At 53.1% G+C, this 21,752-nt stretch overlaps 10 protein-coding genes across 10 annotated transcripts; 4 read left to right on the plus strand and 6 right to left on the minus strand.

Annotated features, from left to right (window-relative positions):
* Window positions 1-334: 334 nt before the first annotated feature.
* On the minus strand, window positions 335-705 carry LTS14_010461 (uncharacterized protein; the record flags this gene model as incomplete). Its single annotated transcript, XM_064843137.1, has 2 exons — window positions 335-414; window positions 480-705. The coding sequence occupies 2 exons, from the start codon at window positions 703-705 to the stop codon at window positions 335-337; spliced, it is 306 nt and encodes a 101-aa protein (XP_064689256.1).
* A 1,165-nt stretch (window positions 706-1,870) lies between these two features.
* NSA2 (Ribosome biogenesis protein) lies at window positions 1,871-2,656 on the minus strand (the record flags this gene model as incomplete). The annotated part of the gene is made up of 1 exon (XM_064843138.1): window positions 1,871-2,656. The coding sequence occupies one exon, from the start codon at window positions 2,654-2,656 to the stop codon at window positions 1,871-1,873; it is 786 nt and encodes a 261-aa protein (XP_064689257.1).
* Window positions 2,657-2,886: 230 nt separating this feature from the next.
* On the plus strand, window positions 2,887-3,756 carry LTS14_010463 (uncharacterized protein; the record flags this gene model as incomplete). The annotated part of the gene is made up of 1 exon (XM_064843139.1): window positions 2,887-3,756. The coding sequence occupies one exon, from the start codon at window positions 2,887-2,889 to the stop codon at window positions 3,754-3,756; it is 870 nt and encodes a 289-aa protein (XP_064689258.1).
* An 847-nt stretch (window positions 3,757-4,603) lies between these two features.
* LTS14_010464 (uncharacterized protein) lies at window positions 4,604-5,804 on the minus strand (the record flags this gene model as incomplete). Its single annotated transcript, XM_064843140.1, has 2 exons — window positions 4,604-5,654; window positions 5,785-5,804. 2 exons carry the CDS (start codon window positions 5,802-5,804, stop codon window positions 4,604-4,606), a joined length of 1,071 nt encoding a protein of 356 aa, XP_064689259.1.
* Window positions 5,805-5,938: 134 nt separating this feature from the next.
* Window positions 5,939-7,204, minus strand: CYS3 (cystathionine gamma-lyase cys3; the record flags this gene model as incomplete). Its single annotated transcript, XM_064843141.1, has 1 exon — window positions 5,939-7,204. The coding sequence occupies one exon, from the start codon at window positions 7,202-7,204 to the stop codon at window positions 5,939-5,941; it is 1,266 nt and encodes a 421-aa protein (XP_064689260.1).
* A 644-nt stretch (window positions 7,205-7,848) lies between these two features.
* LTS14_010466 (uncharacterized protein) lies at window positions 7,849-9,029 on the plus strand (the record flags this gene model as incomplete). The annotated part of the gene is made up of 2 exons (XM_064843142.1): window positions 7,849-8,899; window positions 8,959-9,029. 2 exons carry the CDS (start codon window positions 7,849-7,851, stop codon window positions 9,027-9,029), a joined length of 1,122 nt encoding a protein of 373 aa, XP_064689261.1.
* A 2,242-nt stretch (window positions 9,030-11,271) lies between these two features.
* LTS14_010467 (uncharacterized protein) lies at window positions 11,272-13,312 on the plus strand (the record flags this gene model as incomplete). Its single annotated transcript, XM_064843143.1, has 2 exons — window positions 11,272-12,104; window positions 12,154-13,312. The coding sequence occupies 2 exons, from the start codon at window positions 11,272-11,274 to the stop codon at window positions 13,310-13,312; spliced, it is 1,992 nt and encodes a 663-aa protein (XP_064689262.1).
* An 868-nt stretch (window positions 13,313-14,180) lies between these two features.
* LTS14_010468 (uncharacterized protein) lies at window positions 14,181-15,653 on the minus strand (the record flags this gene model as incomplete). The annotated part of the gene is made up of 2 exons (XM_064843144.1): window positions 14,181-14,312; window positions 14,580-15,653. 2 exons carry the CDS (start codon window positions 15,651-15,653, stop codon window positions 14,181-14,183), a joined length of 1,206 nt encoding a protein of 401 aa, XP_064689263.1.
* A 910-nt stretch (window positions 15,654-16,563) lies between these two features.
* LTS14_010469 (uncharacterized protein) lies at window positions 16,564-19,293 on the minus strand (the record flags this gene model as incomplete). The annotated part of the gene is made up of 2 exons (XM_064843145.1): window positions 16,564-18,657; window positions 18,826-19,293. The coding sequence occupies 2 exons, from the start codon at window positions 19,291-19,293 to the stop codon at window positions 16,564-16,566; spliced, it is 2,562 nt and encodes an 853-aa protein (XP_064689264.1).
* Window positions 19,294-20,302: 1,009 nt separating this feature from the next.
* On the plus strand, window positions 20,303-21,583 carry LTS14_010470 (uncharacterized protein; the record flags this gene model as incomplete). Its single annotated transcript, XM_064843146.1, has 1 exon — window positions 20,303-21,583. The coding sequence occupies one exon, from the start codon at window positions 20,303-20,305 to the stop codon at window positions 21,581-21,583; it is 1,281 nt and encodes a 426-aa protein (XP_064689265.1).
* Between the last annotated feature and the right edge of the window lie 169 nt (window positions 21,584-21,752).

Below are 21,752 nucleotides of genomic sequence, written 5' to 3' on the forward strand. Positions count from 1 at the left end.
AGTGGATATGATTTTCATGATATATGTGGCATTATGATGGCGTTTTTGGGGATTGGATGGCATACCCGTGCTGGTGGTGTTGTTCATGCATTTCAGTGGCGGCGCGAGGGAGAGTGCTATGAGCTTAGGCATAGGTATAATGTAGCCGACTTACCATGGTCGCGAACTGGATCATTCGATCGAGGTGTGAGGTACACTGACAAGTGAACACATATCGTGGTACTCTCACCTCGCCACGAGTATGCCCCAGGATCCTGCCAATGGCACCCCGCACAATACCAAGAATCCATCCCTGACCACTTCCCCAGCTCCTCGCGTCGAGACAACTCCGCCGTCATGTCATGTGCCGCACCCTTGCGCCCCGAGCCTCCTTGAAATCAGCGAAAGTAGGGATCACGAGCCCGAGGGCAGCAGCTGCGCAGACAGTCAGTAAATCACGCATCGACACACCGAAAAGAGAAGAGTACCAGATGACTGACCTTCGAGCTTGGCAGCGATATAAGGCTCCAGGGATGCCACATTCGCCTCTCTTTCCAGATCCTCCTCGTAGACAGCCTTGGCGCCTCGATACGAAGGGTCCGTCTTCTGGACCTTGACCCGGTTGGACAAACATGGTTGAATATCTACATAGCCATGTTCGGCATGATAGACGATATCAGCAAAAGGACACAGGCGATGCTCACGACGCAGAACCTCGGCCTCCATCGGTCAATTGCTTAAAAGGTGATGTCCGAGGTCGAAGTGATGTCGTGCCTGGCGCTACAGCAGATAGATGTCAGGACGATCTCGGTGAGTGGCGGTTGGCCGATGAGCATGCGCTTCATTTTGTCGCTGAGTTCTGGACGCCGCATCGTACTCTGGGCCCCTACACGCGCACTCTCCCCGTATCCTCGTCAGGGGGGTATAGATTTTGGTGAACGAAGCGACCAGGCTTGCTGAACACTTTCGGAGACAGGTCAGGCGGAAGTGCGCTTTGGCGGTAGGGACGAGGCTCATACGCCGTTCCAGCACAGCGGAGCCCATTGATGTGGGCGGCGAAGAATGTGTTGATGCGCTCCAGGCCAGCAGGTCTATGGTTTCCAGCTCCAGAAAGATCATCTCCCGCAGCTTTTCTGGGATATCGAATACTTTTGTCGAACGACTTCCTATCAGGCGCCGAAGCTTCGTCGACCCAAAGCAAGGGACGGTGGAAAGTAGCTGTAGCGTCTTGTACATTCGAGACTTCTTCCATGACACTCTGGAAGAGGCATTGGAGGCCATTACCATCGACCTTTTGTACGGCTGGTAGTCGCTGTTATAGCTAGGCAAGCAGGGACTATGCATCTTGCAGCTTTGAGAGCGCAGTTGAGGCGTAACAGCGGGCATTGCCGGCGGCATCGTTCTCGATTGCGGCAGATTGCTTTCTCTGCAGAACGCTGCTGTGCCACTCGCCTTCATATCTGGTGGCAACATGTCGTTTCCTATCGAATGCGTATATGATCGAGATGGAGACTAGACTGCAGGGTGCGCAGTAGTTTTGTGCAGAGAACCACTCCGCTGAGAAGAAAAGAGTGAACTATCCCAACACAAACTTGCTCCCGTTCCAGCCTTCAGTGACCCTGAACACTGGATGAAGGATGATTGTGAATGTAGGCCGTCAAGACGTGGACTGGAGTAAAGAGTCGCTGGGCTTCTGAGCACAGCTTTGGTACGGAGAGCTGATGGAGAAGGGTGAAAAGCTTCCGATACGAGCTCCTAGTGACATTGACGTCAAGTGAAGGAGGATTGTGAGCATTTCAATGTCATCACATGCAGATACGAACGCCAGACACCTCGCTAAGCCGCATGAAAAATACCACAACCCACACACAAGCATATCCCACTCATGACCTCAAACGAGCAGCACAGCATTCACACACCCATCATTCTCACAATTATTCGTGACCTGTGCCCACCGTCCCCACACCACTTTCCCTCCCGCCGTCACCATCCCCAGCTCACTAACATTCACCTCCACAATCGTGCCCTTGGTCAGCACGCCCAGCTGGGTATACATGGGACTCTGCGGGTTCTTCTTCACACTGATGATGGGCAACTGCACCGTCACGCCCAACTCGGGGTGCGTCACATTTGCCTTCTTGTACCTCAGACCCATTGGCCGGATGAACCTCTCGTATTTCACAGGTCGCCGAGTGAAATCCGGTCCGACGAAGGTAGGTTTCGTAATCATCCGCTTCCAACTCTTCTTCGCCGTCTTCTTCCCCGTCTTCACCACCTTGAACATTTCCTCCTCGCTAATTCCCCTCACCTTAGGTAACGGCACAGAAAACTTCGCCGCTTTCTCCGCCCGCTTGTTCTTGATCGCTGAGCTCAATGCTTTCGCATTCGTCTCTTTGCCTCGATCAAGCAGATATGAAGGCAACGGTGTGCTGCTGGGCCCACTGTCCTCGGCGCCCTTGACGTTCTTCTCCTCTTGTTGCTTAATTTGCTTGCGCATCTGGATCTTCTCCTTGTGCCGTTTCTGTTGGTGCAGTTTGGCGCGGAGGCCGGTGAGGTTCTGGGCTTGTTTGGAGGCATGGTGGGTTTCTCTCGCTGCGCGCTTGCGGACTCGTTCTTCGTGGTCCAGTCGTTTGCCGTGCTGCTTGGTGAAGCGTTCCATGTATTCATTTTGAGGCATGTTGGCGATGAATCCGTCCCGGCGTGGGAGGCGTTCTGTGTGGTATGATAATTGGTGGATGAGATAGTCGACGGGAAGTTTTTGAAGCAAGTCGATATCTTGGCACGGCGGATCTAGCCGCTGATTATGCCGAGATCTGTTCCTCCTGCGGACTTGAGAGCTTCGAGACGGAGAAGACGAGACAGCAGAATAGCAGCGATTGCACTATCACCACATATTGATCAATCAAGATGCTCACACGAAATCTCAAGCGAGTGCTGCTCGACTCGCAATGGTCAATACCACCGACCTTTCTACTTCCCTGGGCCGCCTGTCTCACCACAGTCTCGCACGCGACCGAAGCCAACAATCTCCCTCCGCCGCTCGTCAATGCTGCACAACATGTATCTAGTCAGCGAAAAGGCCCATCGCCAAGACCAGCAAAGACATCAGTTATGCCACCACCTCCGCCAACACCTGAGCTACCATCATCCCACACCACCACCACCTCCCCACCCGCCCTCTCCGACACCGTCCGCCAACTCCTCCCAATCCTCCAAGCCCAGGGCCCACACTTCATCACCGCCCATCTGTACGACCGACCCTACCTCCTCACCCAAGGCGACACCGTCCGGCTCCCCTTCCACATGAAAGGCGTGGAACCGGGAGACATCCTCCGTTTGAACTGCGCCAGCAATCTAGGAAGCAGAGACTACACCCTCAAACCCTCTGCCCCTTCACCGAAGCTAAAATCAACCACCACCATGACCATCACGGCGCAAGATCCCACGACAGGGCAACTAGAAAGCCACAGCGCCATGATGCCGGAACCTGGCACCGAGACCGCAACCGCAACCGCAACCGGCAGTCAGATGGTGGCACCGCACTTCATCCCCCACATCGCCAAGGGAAAGGTCGCATATCTAGACGAGAGGCTCTATGTATGCAGAGCAGTAGTCATGGGGGTGGAAAGCGAGCCGATGCAGACGAAAGAAAAGACGAAGCGAAGACAGAGGAAGGTGAAGACGGTGAAGAGTAAGCATCGGCATACGATCTTGCGGATCAAGGAGGTGAGGGTGAGGGGAATTGAGGAGATTGAGGGTGGTGTTGAGCTTGAGTAAAGAAATTCCTCTCCACGATAGAACTTGAGCTTCAGTGGTTGACTCCTGCTCCCCAGTCTGGTGTACATGATGGGATTCTAGAAAATTGAAAGCATCTCCCTGATCAGATGATGACTCCTTACCTACGCCCTGCGCGCTTGCCCACCAATTCGCATTGCGAACATCAAAACTCGTTTTCGACCGCAGTCAGTGTTCTCATTCCAAACTCCAACTTCCTGTCTGCGTACAAACCATCCGCATCTTCCCAACGGACGGTCCGCGACCAACATTCTTATGACGATTGGGTTGACGGTACGTGACAAGAAATCATGTCCGAAGTCTCTCTTGCAAAGACTAGGCGTCCGCTGAGAAAGACAACGCTGGTCGCCCCTGATACATGAGCGGCTATTAATGTGCGGGTCGTTTCTCCCTGACTGGGTAGAGTCTCTAGCTAAGTGAACGCTGAAACTTTCATCACAACTCACGAGCAACTCTCTACCATTGCAGGCATGGAGCGCGAGCCCTGGTTGTGGTCCAAGATCGCAACCACCGTCGACGCCACACTCAAGCCCCAAAATGATCCCGCATTGCATGTCGGCGATGCTGCAATATTGTCCCCAGCCTGTCGTTCACCCGAGGAGCCAGGATTACACGAGCCGTCCTCGTACCTAATGTACTGAAACAATAGAGTGGGATAGTGGCCCTGGCGGCACGAAGGCTGTATCCTGCGGCACTCATGCTCTCTTCTTCCGTGAGATTGGTCGTCCCAAAGTCCTCTATCAAGTCTCGCCGACACCACCGGCGTCGAAATCGGCCTGGCAACCCCGCTATTCTCCGACTGTCTCAATGATGTGGCCTCCGGCATGTGCTACGCGTACATTAGTACTGGGGATATCCAGCCTGGAACCACGCGAAGTGACTCACTCTGTTGCTTGTGTAAGATGTATTGATGCAGCTCTTGTTGGAAATCATCAGTAGTTGGCCCTGGCACGAGAACGTCCCGAAACCACGGGCTCGAAGCTCCAGCGACAAGAGCGGTCACGAGAGGCAATCGCGACGCATGGCCGACAAATGTCACGTCTGGTCTGACGAATCCGTCCTCATCGTGCAGGTCTAGTTCGGCGAAAGGACAGTGTCGGTGTTCCATCTGCTTCTGTACGGCAAGATCCAGAAGATTGCCGAAACGGAACCCAGTATCGCAGTGGATGCCAATCGTCACATTACGCTGTCGACCTCCGTTACCATTACAGCATGAGATGGTCAGGTCCATATCGTGCACTGGAGGCTGTGCAACTAACATCCTTCTGTAATTCTCTCCGAGCTTCGGTCTTGTCTTCTGATACAAAACAACAACACGGACTTCCGTTGGATCGACACGCGGACAAGGCCGACAAAGCTCAAGCCCAGCCAAGGCGTCAAGCGGCGGCTGACGAAAAGGAGCTTCTACTGGATCGGGTCGCAGGAATAGTAGTGATTGGAGTCTCGGTGAGCCAGTAACCATGGTTTTGGCTTGAGAAGTGGTCTGCTGGAAGGCGAAGATGTCTCGTATGCTCAAGTATTCCAGGATCATCTCGAGCATCTCGGGCATACCGAAAACCTCGTGAGCAGCGGACTCATCGGTACGCTGAGACCAGCTGATGTGCTCATTGTACAACATTGGGTTCGTCAAGCCGGCGAAGAAAGCTTTCACACCTTCGACATGATGCCGAAGCTCAGCAAGGCTCGCTCTCAGATCTTCGGGCCCTGTCTGCCCGGCTGAACTAGAATCCTGTAATGATATGATCTTGCGCTGGAGCTGCAGCTGGTGTGCGAGGCCTTTCCGAGCATGATCCAGTTCGTCCTTAGCAGATATCTCCCGATTGAGCTCCCAGGTGATGACCCTTTCTGACGATGCCTTTGCCCGAGTCCGGTTCTCTATCCTGGCCTTGAATGAACGCATACTTCGTCTAGTCCGATAATGTTTCAGAATATGGTGAATGGAGGTGTTCAGCATGAGATGAAAGATTGGAGATAAAGACATCAGCGAGGAAGAGATAACTCACCACGTACATGGGCGGGGCAGGCTGCATTGTACGACACTGCACGAGTCAGCATGCCGCAGCAAGACTTGCATGTGTAACATGGACATCCAAGCCGTAATCGGACGATCCATCAGATCGCTTCTCTTTGACCAATGACAGCCCTGTGGCGTGTATATCTAGTTCTAGACATTGCTCATGGGATGCCCATTACCATTAGCCAGCCCATTCGTGACCTTGGTGGCAACCACGACCTTCTCCAGCGCTTGACGGATATCTGCAACCAGATCGACACCATCTTCCACGCCACAAGACAGCCGTACTAGATCATCAAAGACACCAGCAGCCTCTCGTTGTTCCTTGGGAATGCCCATATGCGTCATGCTAGCCGGTACCTCGACCAGACTCTCCACTCCGCCTAAACTCTCCGCCAGAGTGAAGATCTGCGTTGCTTGGCAGAAGCGCTCCGCTGCTGGCTTCCCACCCTTGATGCGGAAGGAGAGCATTCCACCTCCCAAACCATCTCGGTGCTGCTTGATTGCGATCTTCCGCTGCTTGTGCGAGTTGGATCCCGGGTAGTTGACCGCGATGACATGGATCGACTCCTCCAGCGCGTGAGCAACCATAGAAGCATTCTGACTGGCTTGTCGTGCGCGCAGATGTAAGGTCTTGACACCACGATGTGCAAGCCAGCAGTCGAAGGCTGAAGGCACTGCTCCGATGGCATTTTGCAAGAACTTCAGGCGCTCGTACAGTGCGTCTGAATTGAAAGCTGTTGCGCCCATGATTACGTCACTATGGCCATTGATGTACTTCGTGACGCTGTGAACGCACAGGTCGGCACCATGCTCCAGTGGATTCTGGATGTAGGGTGAGAGGAAGGTGTTGTCGACTACGACCATGATTCCCGAGCGGTGAGCGATGTTCGCCACTGCTCGAATGTCGACTAGTGATAATGTGGGGTTTGATGGTGTTTCGATCCAGATGAGCTTTGTTTCCGGCATGATGAGTTCCTCGATGTCGACTTCGATGGAAGGTGTGAACGTCACTCGCACGCCATGTGCAGACGCGACCTGAGTGAAGTATCGGTGGGTGCCACCATACACATCTGAGACCGAAACGACATGGCTACCCGCCGCAAGACTCTGGAGGATAATCGCAGTGGTTGCAGAGCCAGATGAAAATGCCAGAGCATATTTCGCTTTTTCCAGTGATGCTATGCATTTCTCGAGATTCTCTCGATTCGGATTGGACGACCTTGCGTACTCGAAGGCTCCAATAGGTTGTCCTACGGCGCTCTGCGCGAAGGTTGTACTGAGCGAGATGGGCGCGATAACAGCTCCAGTGGTAGGGTCATGGTCGGAGCCTACATGTACCGCGAGGGTGCCAAAGCCGTGCACTGGAGACGGAGCTCGAGGGGGCGTCTCGATAGGTGCATGGTCGGTGACCATGGTGATTGATCAGAATGTTTTGGCACCGGGTCTATGATATGCCAGGTGTAGCCTTGACAGGGAAAGAAACTTCCGATGCTGATGATCTTTGGGAGCTGGTGAATCTTCCGACTATCGAACGAGTATATCGTGTACCTTACCGCGAGGAAGTAAGGATATAATAAGGACTCCGACGCAAGTTACATAACGCATTCCATTTAGGTTTTGCCGGATCCGATCAACCAGCACGCCATTGCCCCGGATCGTCGCCAGCTTTGTCATTCACACGATACGTCACTTTACTATCTAGCAGCTACTTTGCGTTCTTGATATTACGTCGAGTCATTCTCATTGCGAGTTCGTGGCTATCCGATCTAGTCCTCCCATGCTTTATGCATGTATCTTTGTTGTTAGATCGAAAATTAAAGTTCTCGACACCCGCGCTGAGTCATGATTTTGTGCCCCACTTAAATCCTCTCACTTCTTCGTCCAACGTCCAACGTGCATGATCGCAGCCGCGCGCCTATCACCGTCGCGCACATCAGCATTTTACAAAACATACTCGAGGACATCTCTTGCACCTTCCCCGATTACTCAGCAGATCCTGCAACAAGCTGTGATCATACAAGTTGCTCAGCTTTTCAGGAAGCAAACAGCCACCCGAGATGACCAATATCGAAGACGTCGCCGCCGAGACGCCATATGGATTGTCTAATTTTCATCAGTGGCAGAAGCTGCTATCTTACGATCGTCTCACCAGTATGGAGGTCGGTTTGGCACAGTATGCTCGCCATCAGCAGGTACAACGAGCAGAAAGCAAATTACGCGGCCTTGCCGATGACCTTGACGCATGCGGCAGAAGGGAGCAAAGACCAGGCCTTACAGTCTTCTCTAACACCATGAGGGCTAACCTCGATCATATTGCGACCGCGAACGAAGGCGTGCTGAACAGTATACCACCTCAGTACCGACGTTCGAGGAAGAGAGCTTCATTAGTGGAGAAGTTGTCAAGCACGCCTGAACTGCTGGAACTCATACTTTTGCAGCTACCTAATCCAGACCTAATGCGAGCAACGTCCGTCTGCACAATGTTCCGCGATAATATCCTCTCCTCCGCAAAAGTGCAGCGGAAACTTGGCTTTCGCGAAGACAAGGGTGGCAAGATCTACTTCCCAACCCATGACTTCTGGTTCGCCGAGCTGTTCCTTAACACTGAAGCCGTCGAGCCGAAGGAAGGGAGTGATCCTGACGATGCCTGGATACGGATACAAGTAATGATGGACTCTATACCATGCAAGCTGGGTATAGGCAGCAAGTGTCGATCGATGTTCATATGCCAACCACCGATCAAGTCGATTCAAGCATACACCAGCTGCTGCGCCGGACCACGCTTCTGGCGACATCGACCCGGCGATGAGAGGCCGCCTGCTGAGACCATCACCTCAGGGACAGGTATCACAGTTGGCGATATTGTGGACACGACTGCACGGCTCAAGGAGAGTCATAAGTTATGTCCCGATGCTTCGCCGTTTGATCACAACTCTGATACTGGCTATGTCAATGCTCAGGTGTCGTTCGAAACGACGATCAGAGCGAAAGCAGACGATCCACTGTACGTTAGGCAGCTGCACAGGCTCACAGACGAGAAGAAGAAGCGGCAAGATAGATTGCAAAACCAGCATCGTATTGATGCCTATGCGGCAGCGAAGAGAACGGGTAGGTGGGATCTGTGGGCGGTTGCTAGGCAGTATTGCTTATGCTGACATGTCTCCCAGCTCGTGATAATGGCCGTCCGATCCCAACAATGGCTGAGTTCGAAGCAGCGACTACCACGAACGCAACATGAAGCGATACTGGTCTAGCATCGAGACTTGGAGAGGTTGAAAGGGGGTGGATGAGAGGTGAGATTACCATCCATGGCAGACCATCGGCAATCTGTGATGCCACAAGCTTGACTCGGACGTATACGAGATGAATAGGATCTGCGACGCGCATGCAACGAGATGTGATCCCGAGTGTGGCTGCTCACTGGCATCGTTTCAGAAGGATGCTCAACATTTTGAATGGCCATGCTGGCGAAGGCGAGTATGTCAGAACCCAGCACTTCGCATGGGCAAGGAATGGTGCCTCGCTTCGTTCTCGAGTGCTGATAAACAAAATACCGTGCTTGTTGACGGAACGCTGACTTGTCCGATCACAAGGGATGGGTAAGATTAGTCTTCGCTCACAGTCAAGATCATTGGCAGGAATCATTGGCAGGAATCATTGGCTCTGAAGCTCTCCGCGCTTGCAGCGTAAAACGGGTCGAGTATTCGAATATCCTCGCCCCCACTCTACTTAGCTCTTCGTACCTGTTCGGGCTGCTATGCCGCAAAGCATTCCCCGAGCACTTTGCTGCCTTCGCTACCAGAGCTGGACCATGCGCATACAGCGGTTCGTGTGACATAAGGGTTACCCTTATGTGGTCTGTTGAGAGCTGTAAGCCTTGTCGCTCTTGACTCGAAGATCGAAGCTGTAGCTCAACACTCGATCGTGATGAAATTCAGCATTCAATGCTGCCCGAATATAAGGGCGAAGCGCACGTGAAGCGCCATCTGCAGTCCGATCACGCTGCGAGTTATGTAGATGAAGGAAGAAGTTGCTGCTTGCGCTCACCCTGCCTGCTATCGTCATAAGCCGTACGAGCATACGAGCAAACCAGAGCATCAAGGAAAGTTCCTAAACGCAAATCGCCCGAGGACAGTAGATTTTGAGCGCCACATCCACCAGGTTGCGACCACGATGGGATGCTGTCACCACTTCTCATTGCAGCGGTCCGTGGCGGTGTGATACCGCTCTTTCCAGCGATCAGCTTTCATCCTGGAATGACTCGTTTAGACTATCAAAACTCGCACCTCTCCATGCCATTGCTGGAAGAAATCGGGAGTCATAGCAGCGGTGAAATGCCGCTCTTCACATGCCGCTGCCCGTGAACAGAGTTCCATGTTGTGCCGAAAGCAAGTAAGCCCAGCCCGGTCTCCCTCACACGCCATGCATATTGGTGTGGTCTAGAGAGCTTGATGGAGAACGAGTCAAAGCTGCTTTCGAGCTACCAAGCCTGCATCGAGGATTCCCACACACTCTTAAGAAGTACAATGATGAAGATATTGGGCTGCAATGTTTGGGCGAGAGAATCCGAGAAACCCGTTGGCGAGAACGCTCGCGACGGTCCGATCGCGCCCGATGAGCCTTGCCGTTTCAGAAACAAGATCCCGGCTCGTTGAACTCCCAAACAACACTGGTATCCGCCATGATGGTGCAACGACAGCCCGTGGTCTCGTCGCATGGACCGACGGGAGGATCAGAAGATGCTAGACGGCTGCCTTATCAATGGCACAAGACTTGTGAGACAGTGCGCATAGAGACTGGCTGTCGACAGGTCACAAGCCACATCTTTCCACTATACTGTCTGCCCACGCGCCGCCACCAGCCTTGTCTGTCACGCGGCAGCCGCACCATGGCCAAGAGCAAGCATTGTCTACACAGCTACAGGATGCATCCTCTAACCATAAATCCGGGATCGGGCTCTGTCGCAGCAGCAAGCAGCCTCGCCCTCGGCGCGATTGGCGGGGCTTGCATGATACTGCATAGCTACCCGATAGAACTAGGACTGTGGGCATCGGGCTTTTTTTACCTTGGGCATCGAATGAGCTGCCTCTTCGCGTCTTTCCTTCTACTCGTCCTTCATACCTGTCTGCGCGTCATATCGCCGCGATTCAAGCCTTGGGTTGAAGGTTACGTGCCGCCGGAACGAGGAATATCTATGCAAGCACATGCCTGCCTCTTTCGCCACTTCCTACTCTTCTTCTAGCATTGATTGTCGCTCCAGACCCAACTTCACGACTCCATCTCTATCACATTCTTGTCGATCACTGTATTTACGATTCACGCGCCGTCCCACGAGCCAGGACGCCACGGAGACTCTGACGGTGAAATCGCATGCAAGTACCCAAGCGGACTTTGACATGAGAGCGGACCCTGCCGCCTACACCGCCTACCACCGCTCAATCAGGATTTTGAACGACAACTTGCATTACAAGTAGCCTAACATGGCATTCGCGAACTCTCGCTTGGGCTATCATCACCCGCAAAGGGACGGCAAACACCCAACATACTTTGACGAGGACGACTCCAGCGTTCTAGACCCAGCGATACTAGACGCTGACATTATGCAAAGCCCAACGAACGCCCAATATCGAAGGGACTCTTTCGCCAACAGCAACGGTGTACTTTCTCCACCTGAGTCGCAGGGCTGGGACCAGCAATATAATGGCTTGCCCATCGACTCGAATTGTGTGCCGCCCAATTACCACGAGGAGCATAATGCCTTTGTCCATCCGCGCGGGCCACATCCACCAGTACAGTCCTACGGACATCCTCTACATGGCGCGACTTGGACTCTGGCCGATAACTCCGGACAGTGCACACCGGCGCCCGGCCTCGAATTTCCCATAGCGCAACCACACTTCGAAGCTGGCCCATATGGACTTCAGCGACAAGATAGCACGCATGGCCTCATATCCCACCAGCCCATCGCGCACGCTTCAACACAGTACAACGGTCCACCTGGCGAGCATGGTTTCATACCCGCGCCTCAGGTGCACACACCCATGTCGCCGCACTCTCACCAGGATTGGATGGGCATGGCTAAGCGAGAAATGGACAGTCGACCAGTGCATAAGCGCATGCGACCTAACAGCCCGTCAAGTGCCATGATGGACTTCACTCGTCGGGATGGCATTCGCAAGAAGAACGGCCGCATCGACATCCCTCAGGAGCGCAATATCCAGACCATCGACGATCTTATTGACAAGACCAGTGACGAGGATCTTCTCAAGGAGCTCAAGCAGCAGAAGCGACTCTTGCGCAACAGAGAGGCAGCGTGAGTAAGCTGTATTAGAATGGGATGATATTTGCTAATACGGGTGTAGGCTCGCATCACGACAACGCAAGAAGAAGCATACCGAGGAGCTTGAGGTCCGCGAAAAGGGTTTCTCCTCCCAGATCCATACTCTGGAGAAGGAAGTTCATGAACTCTCTATTGAGCAGCAACAGCGGGAGGACGAGCGTCAGATGCTCATCCATCGTTTGCAGGAGAGCCAACGTGCTGTTGAGGGGCTGCAAGAGGAGATCCGAAGCCTGAAGGTGCAACACACCGAGGAGACATCACAGCTACGGAGACGTGTCAACCAGATGAAGGATCAGCTTGCCCTCGAGGCACCTGCTATGTCTGCTGCGCCTAGTAGTACTGGCTTCACGGACTTCAACGCCGAGATGGAGGCGCTCAACATGGGTCCACATGATTGGGAAGACTTCTTTGTTGTGCCAGACTGCCGGAACGACCAGTTTGATGATATGAGCTTCGCCGTCAAGTCATCGCCAGTCCTCGAAAAGCGACCGTCTGCTAGCACCATCGTACCAAGTCCAAAGAAGAAGAACGTGGACAACACAAGTGAGCAGCCGCTTGCCACGGGACTTCTGCTTATGCTACTGCTCTGTGGCGCATTCGTGGCATCGAAGCCACCAAATGCTCGACCTTCTGACCTACCCAGCATGCCTGCAGAAGTTCAGGCTGCTGCACCGACCGTGCTTAAGGATCTTCTTGCAGGTGCTGGCGGCACGACTCAAACCGCACCTGCACGTCGCAACCTTCAAAATGAGTACGAGCCACAGCCATCGGCAATGTCTTATGTCAGTCCACGAGCAACCAACAGGCTCGAGCATATGCATCGCGCGATCACGTCGCCAACACGCCAACAGGAGTATGATCAAGCATACTCCCTGACCACGGCACAATATGCTTCGCTTACGCACACGGACTACAACGTGTATGGCGAGCCAGCAGGACTAGATCACGGCAACCAAATGCCGGCGTCTGCTCCTAGCAGTATCGCCACCGCGCTTGCCACTATGCAACAAGAAGTGCAGCAGTCTGGCAGGCCTGAAGTCTACTCTCGGAGCCTATTGTGGGATCAGCTCTCCTCGGACGTGGTACGACAGTTTAGAGATATCGTACGCGACCACGACGAACTCGATGGCCGACAACAGCGGCGCCGCAACGGCCAGCAGCAATACAAAGCTGAGCAATGAGTCACATTCATGACCTACGACTAAGGTGACAACAACGACCTACTACCATACACTACACTTCTTCACGACTTTTCACGACCAGCTATGCAACACATGTAATGAGAGGCTTACTGACGGCAACAAAAACGACAGTCAACACTGATTTCGGTTATGGGTTTTACGTATCTACGGCTCTGCGATGAGGAATAGGAACATGTTCTGATGATACTGACGAAGTATGGATACTGGCAGCTTGGGTATTGATTTACGATCGGGCGATACCCTGTGTTTTGCAAACGTATGAAGAGATGGATGACGGGCATTTCGCTTGCGTTGCTCGGCGTTGATGCCTTGAGCTTGATGATCATTGGTAGAGATGAGAGTGGTCTGCTTTGGATGCTGGATTGTGGCCTTGTGTCTAGTGTGGATAGTCCATACGACATAATGCGTCCTGCTGGGACCATTTCTCGCCCATCACATCGCATTCCAAGACGACTCGCTAGTGAAATGGGACGTTGTCAAGCCAGACGCACCGGAGGCTGGGCTGCGCTGCATGCCGTGATGCCCAAGGCCTACCATGTCGGTGGAGAATGGCTCAGCTCTCTTACAAATGATATCGTGATCGCATCAAGCGGCCGCCGCTGCTACTTCGGATTATACTTCTCCTTCCAAATCCTAGACGCCAGTCAGCCAGAACCCGCCATTGCATCTGCTTTGCTTCTTCATTGAGTGCATGATGCGTAGACAGTAGACCCGTCCACTCATGATCAATACCACCCCTCTGGCAAAAAAGCAGGTACACCCGCACGTTCGCATCGCAGTGCCCGCGTGACGCACGCCTCGCAGTTCAGCACATGTGCGAAGCGAGACTCGATGCTGTGCAGCGGCTTTACCGTCCATGCATAGCTGTCTGAAAGATCTCGAGCTGGAGAAAGGGTGCGGGAGAGGGTACGTACCAGGAATTGCCGACCGATTTGCTGCCTTTCTGCTCGGCCAGTCGGAGGTATTGCGCTGCTTTGAACTGTGTGGAAAGGGCATGGTGTCAGCCTCATAGATGTCTTACATGCAGGTTCCCACGTGCGTTTGTGCCCAACTTCTGGGGCTGTGTCTTGGTTTGTGTGCAGGACTGGAGCGAGGTGGTGGACGGGTCCGTGGTTACGATTGCACGATTATGATGTGATCATGATCGTGCTCAGCCTATCCGCACAATTGCAAGGCGGAGCAAACACGGAATCCCACAGATCACGAGACTGTTCGCTAGAGACGATTGCGAGGGAAGAGTACGTACCTTATCCTTCAGGCCCCCAAACCCCTCCATCAAACACCAAGCCGCTTCGTCCATAGCGTCAGTATCCCCAAGATTAGCAGCAGTCTCATAATAATGTCTCGCAGCCATAGGATCAGTCTTGACACCCCAACCATGCCGGAAACAATTCGCGAGCTCAAATATCGCAAGGACTAGCTCGCCTTTCGCTGCACCACCTTTCTTCATTCCTGAGGCTAGGGCCTGTTCTTCTATAGATGCTGAGTTTGATGCTGCGAGAGAAAGGTAGTGGATCGCTTTTTCTGGTTCGGGAGGGATACCCCAGCCATGACGGAGTGCGAGGCCGTAGAGCACTTGGGCGAGGGCGTTGTTTGCACCTTTTGGATTGGCGAGACGGCCGAACATTGCTGTTGAGGGTTCCAGATCGCCGGCCTCGTGGAGACGGATGGCTTCTTGGATGTTCTCATCGCCGCCAGCGTCTGATATACTTGGGCTTTTGCTTCGTGATCGCGGTTTCTCATGTTGTCGCAATTGTTCCTCCAGTAATGGATTGCTTTGAGCTAGTATCGTTGCTCGCTTTTCCCATTCTACTTCTCGCTGCTCTGTCACCACCTTCTCTTCCGCCGCAACCTTGCTACCTTCTCTTGCTGGTGCAGGTACAGCATCCGGTGCTTCTGGGAGGTCGTCTGGTAAATGCGTACTTGATTCTATCGAGGTAGATCGTGACTTGTCCCTGTGCAAGTGTAGTCTCTCTGACAGGCGTCTCTCTGCCTTCGGCCTCACGGGTAGTACTCTAGCGTTTTCGTCCTGAGTGGTGCCATCTGCAGTGGAGTCCTTGGTTGATGCAGCAGAGGACTTGCGGAAGCCGAGGGTGTGTCGCTTCTTCTCTTTGCTCTTCTCACTACTCCCATCGCCAGACTTCCCACTCGCTTCATCTCCAGGATAGACAGGCGGCTGGATTACTTCTTCGGACTCGGTAGTCGTGCGTATAAATTTGAACTGCGGAAGTTCCAAGTCATCTTGCTTCTCCTGAGTCGTCAGACCTCTCTCCTTCTCGAGCTTGTCCTTCTTCTTCAGTAGGTCCTTCAAGCCCGTCATCGTTGCATATACGGAGAATGACAGTGACTATCCCTTGCGACACGCCCTGTGGCTGTGGTCTTGGTGAGGTTTTGAAGAACGGTAGACAGCGGCTTATTGTGACAAAGGGGCATTATTTCCTTACCTCACTGCAATGGAAACATCTTACGAAGGACTAGGCATGACTTGTGTCGTGCACAATGAGTGGCACCTGGCGACGTGGTGGAAAGCTAATAATACTCCCTGATGCTGATCAAGTGGAGGCTGTGCTAAAGCCAAGTTTTGGAGCTCTCATCGGCGAAGCATTGTGTACCACATGGCCGTGACAGCCCCGCAACAACCTGCGACGATACAGTATCCGTGAGCCTAAAGAACGTAGGCAGTCACCGTGGGTCTCGTGGGTTGAATGGTGCAGCGACAGACCCGATGACCACAATCTCCATCGACCCTGGCATTACTATCTGCATGCTCCCTGGTCGCCAAGCAAGATTGCTTCAACAGGGCCATTCACGACAAGGCGGCGGTCAGAACCCACCCTCTTGAGCGCCATTATGGCTTCGGACTGGCTTGAGGCCTTCAAGAAGACGACGAAGAGATCCGGCCGTTCTAGTCTATAAGCGGAGAGCCTGTGCAATACGCAAGGTAGGGTAAAGCGTAAGCTGATGACGACAGATTAGATTGCACTGGGACATCGAGAATGAAGTCCGAGACTTGGAGAGCGATTGTCAAAGAAGGAGACTTATTTCGCCCGAACTGAGCCGCATTCAAGAATGCATAACAAGGGCATACAGGCCAAAACATACACCACCAACACCACGCTGAATTTAAAACAGTCGATCCAAGATAGCTCCAAGCAACCCGTCCCACAGACGGCCGACGCATCACTGCTATAACCAGCAGACCAGACATCTCCCACAGTCCAAATTCTTGTTCATCCACCAGCCTGCATCTCGCGAATCTTCCCCATAAAGCTCCTCGGATACTGTGACACCTCCTGACTCTCCGGCACCCCCCTAGCTGGATCCCGACACCTCTCAACAACCTTCTCAATAATTTGTCCCAGCAAGCCCTCCGTCATGAGAACCACATCACCACAACCATCTGGATTCAGAAAAGCGTCCTTGTCATCCAGCATCTCCTTGATCAGCGGCCGCTTCTCTGGATCTCTGTTCAAACACCGCCGAAGCAAGCCACGGAGCGGTGGCGGTATGAAGGAGTTTCCAACACCAGTGGAAGGAAATTCGATTACATGCGCGGGGTTCGTGATAGCCATAATCCGAGAGATCTGGTTGGGAATATGCGCAAAAGGTGGCCGTCCATAAGTCATCTGGTAAAGAATACAGCCCAAACTCCACACATCCGATGCCTTTCCAATCCTCATATCCTTCTTCTGATTCAACGGCCTACCCTTCTCATCGCGGCTCATACCTGGTTGCGGCGCATTCGTATCGGTGATACTCTCCGGAGACATATAATTTGGCGTTCCCACATGGCTCTCGCGGTGGACATTACATGTGTTGTCCGTATCGATGGCATTCGCGATCCCAAAATCGATGAGTTTCAGTCGACCGGAGACGAGGAGGAAGTTCGCGGGTTTGAGGTCCGAGTGCACGATATCATGATCGTGGACCGCTTGGACACATTCCAGCATTTCGCGCCAGTGATAGCGGACGAAGGCGCTATCGAATTTGGCGTCTAGGGCGTTGAGGCGGAGGCTCAGAGTACGGTTGAGATCCGACTCGCCTTTCTCCATAAGGACGAGGAGTTCTTGTTTCTCGTCGTTGAGTTCCCAGTCGAACAATCGCACGACCCTCTCGACCTCCGACAGGCTTTTGAGGAGATCGATCTCGCCTTTGTAGCCTCGGACGGCACTCTCGTCGCAGTCGTCGAGCTTCACTCTTTTCAGAGCAAAAGTCTTATAATTCTCCGCCATCACGCAGAAGACATCGCTGGAGCCACCTTTGCCGATTTTGCCCATCTGGGTGAAGATCTTGCCATTCACTACTATGTGAGAACGCTTTTTCTTCGACTTTGTGACACTGGCTCCGGCTGTTGTGGTTGCTGTTTCGAGGACGGACATCTTTGGTGGTGGTGCTGGGGCTGGGCGATGTGGTGTATTGCCACTAATGGCGCCAAGAGCTTTTCTTTCCTGCTGTTGCACTAGTACTGGTGTTTCCTCAACCATTCGAGGCTTTGGCTTCTCGTCGTCTGAGAGTATGTTGATGGGTCTCTGGCCGAATACTTTGAAGTCCTGGTCCTTGTTGCGCTTGAAGGTCGGGGGAGGCATGTTTTCCTGGTCTTCAGAAGCGTCGGTATGGACCTTTGGTGCTGCGTATCTATACTGTGCTCTACTTAGACTCGGCACTCGTTGTGGTGGCTTCTGCTCCTGTGCTGGTCTCGCTGCAAGCACGTCTGAGCCCGGTTGTCGTGATTGATGATCTGAGGCTGCCGGCACTGCATCAGCAGCTGGGATGCTCGGTCTTCGCCGCTGATATGGCTCTACGCTTGGCTGCCTGCTCCGTAATTGCTCCCGGCTGGTCTGGCGCGAAGGTGGTCTCGATCCGTCACTCATTTGGCTACGCGATAAGTTTGCATTTGCATGCCGTAGCTCGCGTCCACCATCGTTCCGCGAAGCAAAGTCGTGTGCGGACACAGGCTCCACCGAGGTTGCACGAGTATTGACACTGTCATTCCGGCTTTGCACGCCATCTGTGCCGGACGTGCTCCGATCATGTGGAGTATAGCCGGCAGTGCTGGGCTGAGATGCTGAACCATTGTGAACATCGTCCACCGGAGACACATTGTCTTCACTGTCTCTGCGCTTGAATCGGCGTGCTTTGCCACCTAGGAAGGTGCCAGTGCCAAGCGGCGCGCGTTTCACTCTCTGCGATCCTGGTGGAACAGGAGGGTCTGCCGAGGGATTTCGCGATCGTCCTATGGTTCCAGGTCCGTATCTGGTTACAGTTTCCGGCGCATGCTGCATTGATGTGTTTCTGGCATGATCGCTGGCATATCTATTCTGTTCCTGTGATCCAGAAGTATGGTGGTTACCACTTCGCGAGACAGATCTGTTAATTGATGTAGGTAATGCTCCATGCTCATCCTGTGAGCCATTGCTGCCTGCACGTGGTCGCATATTGCGCATCGCTCGTGGCGCTGGCACAGGTGTCACAAGCTCTGGCTTAATACTCACTTCGGGCGTAGGTTCGTGCTTCATTGCATAGCGCTGCGGATATGGTCCGGATATACTGATACTTCGTGCTCCAGATCCAGGTTTGCCGACTTGCACAATTCGTGGTGGTGTTTGACCTCGATCATGACCAAGCACCGATGGCGAGCTTTTGCGCACAATCTTCAGGCCTGGAGCTCTACTAGGTGTATCCAGACCAGCTTTATTCGCACTGACAGAGCGATCGAAGCGGGGTGCTTCATTATGTTGCCCTTGCCGTAGTGGTGATGATGGCACAGGCGCATTTGCCAGAAGGGCCTGTGTCACCTTCGAGAACTTGATCGCAGGTGGTGGCTCATCGTCCGAGTCACTGTCCTCCATCTTAAAGCCTCTTCGCGTCGGCACTTCCTTGAGCATGCCGCCATCACGATGTATAGCCAGTGGAGAGTTTCGTCTTATATGTGGTCGCGTAGGATGCGCCACAGCTGCCATTATACGCTTCACTCTCTATCCAAAGCGATTCTGCCTGCACCCAATCTTCCCAGTATCGTCGCCTGTCCTCAAAGATCGTGTATGCTGGTGTTCGCTGTCGTCTGTATCGTGTTGCTGCTGTTCCTCGTGATCTCCATGTGGGTCCGGTAAAGATGCTTTGTTTCCCAAGAAGCGCGCGGAAAACACAATCGCTATCCAACTGACATCTGCCCGGCCAGCATATGGGTCCAAATTACCAAGAGACCATCGCAAGAGTCGAGCATCGCGACCACTCTGCCAGGATGCGATGTCCGCGTTTAGACTTCGCGTTGTTGACGGGAGGCTTTTGCTGCAGCAACCGGAACATGCCGCCGCTCAAGCACGACTACACTTTCCTCAAGTCCCACCAAACAGCAGATGGATGACTTACACCACTACGATGGAGATGGAGATGGCATAACAGCACCACGGCGTCTCGATGTTGCCGTGATCTCAAGCACCATGCCCAACTCTAAGCGCCAGCATTGCTATCTGCGAATGAGACAGACAAAGAACCACGTACTATCCTTGTCACCAACAACATGCATGCAGTGCCTCATATCGTCGTTGCAGGATGGCAATATGCAGCTACCTCCAAGGCAGATACTGCGAGGTCATATAGGTCATTCACACAAGGTCACGTTAATGCGAAACCTGTAGCAGCGAGACTCACGTATTCTCTTCCACAAGCCCATTCACCTGTATCTGCGGACGCCACTGATTTGCCTTATTCACGAGACATCTCTTTGCCCGCTCTCAGAAATGACGTCTACTACTAAAGCTGGCCACACATGGACGTCGCGAAACATGCATCATACAACTCACCTGCTGCGTATATATCCCACTACAAGACATCTTCTGCTCGTCCTGCAGCGTCCGTCCTTGTGGTACACACCGACCAGGAGCTTCCAAGTCTCGATACATTCGAACAATTATAGCACCTCACAGCTAATATACCCGCACTCGACAACGACTACTTCCCGGGATCATCATGATTACCTTTCCAACCTTCGAGGACGGCGACGTCAAGATTGTGCTCGCCCCAGACAGCGCATCTGACATTCTGATACTGCACTCTTCGAAGCTCGCTGAAGCATCATCATACTTCCACGCCAGCTTGAAGAAGCCTGAGTGGTCGCAGAATCGATCCGAGCTCTCGACAATGTTCAAATCGAGAATCATGATGCTCGACTTCCGGTACGGCGATACCTTCCCGCTACTTGCTAGCAAGGAAGCAAATGACCTGCTGAGACCCGGAGAATGGCGTGAGAGGGCAGCAAGATACGAAGCTTCGATCAACAGCAGTTCGAGCGATCGATTCCGACTCTTGCAGAGGAGCCACGAAAGCGAGTTCGTAATCGGAGCATATAAGCTGGGATTCGCGCTGCTTTATAACACCAGTGTCAAGCTGCCTTCCGGCACCTTAGCCCTTTCACGACTCATCCCGGCTCTGACCACCTTCGCAGACGCCTACGATTTGATTGATGTTCTGCGTCCACGAGTTCTTGCCACATTGCTGGCTGGGCCTCTGGACGTCAACGACCTGATTGCAGAGAATCCTTTCGCAATGCTGTACGCAGCATACCATCTCCGATCTGCCTCGATGTACTGGAGGGGCATGCGCCACGCCATCGCGCTTCACGATTTGTCACGCCATAGTGACGATATGGCATTGCCTAGCGTGTGCCAATACTTCTCTAATCTTAGCCTGGTCCGTATCAGCTTTGAAGTGACGTTGCGACACAAAGCCTACCGAGAGAGGATGAACACAATGTACGAGTCCTTGCTACACGACATCGAACTGCCCAACCACTTCGAGTGTCAAATCATGACCAACAACGTCGCCATAGCCATCTTTAGAGACAGGGTCCTCAAGAACTTTGGAAGCCGACAGGCAGGAATCGTAAAGCTTAGCATGAAAGGCTACAACATCAGCCAGCTGATGAAGGAGTTCGGTGGTCATGATTGGATGGATGGGAAAGTGAGCTGTCCATCCTACAGCTACACGAGCTTGGCTCTACAGAGCTGCTTCGACCAAGCTCTCGACAAGATCCGGAAGGTGTTTCCGCCAGAAGACATGGCGAAGGGGGTTCAGAGTATGAGGATCAAGGCGCTGTTTCCGCAGATCGAGTCGAGGTATCTGGCCAATATCAAATTCGAGCCTGTGTCGAAAGAAGCGGTCTTAAATGTGCTGAAGTATCCCTGGGAAAAGAGGGATGAGAAAGACGAGGTATTCAATATGCGAAACCTTGGCGAATTGTTGAAGGGATGAGCTTCGGCATTCCAACGAGAACAGAGCGGACAGGCTTGTAGGAGTTTCCTCCGATGATCTGGCGGTCTGACGACTCTCTGTACCTTGGGTTGTGACATTTTATCGCAAACTGTACCATGGCATACTGTTTCATGCCACAATACATAGCGCTATCATGCTTATGCATACT

The sequence above is a fragment of the Recurvomyces mirabilis genome (genome assembly GCF_035927965.1).
Source record: "Recurvomyces mirabilis strain CCFEE 5264 chromosome Unknown scaffold_43, whole genome shotgun sequence".
In the NCBI taxonomy this organism is placed as follows: Eukaryota; Fungi; Ascomycota; class Dothideomycetes; order Mycosphaerellales; family Teratosphaeriaceae; genus Recurvomyces; species Recurvomyces mirabilis.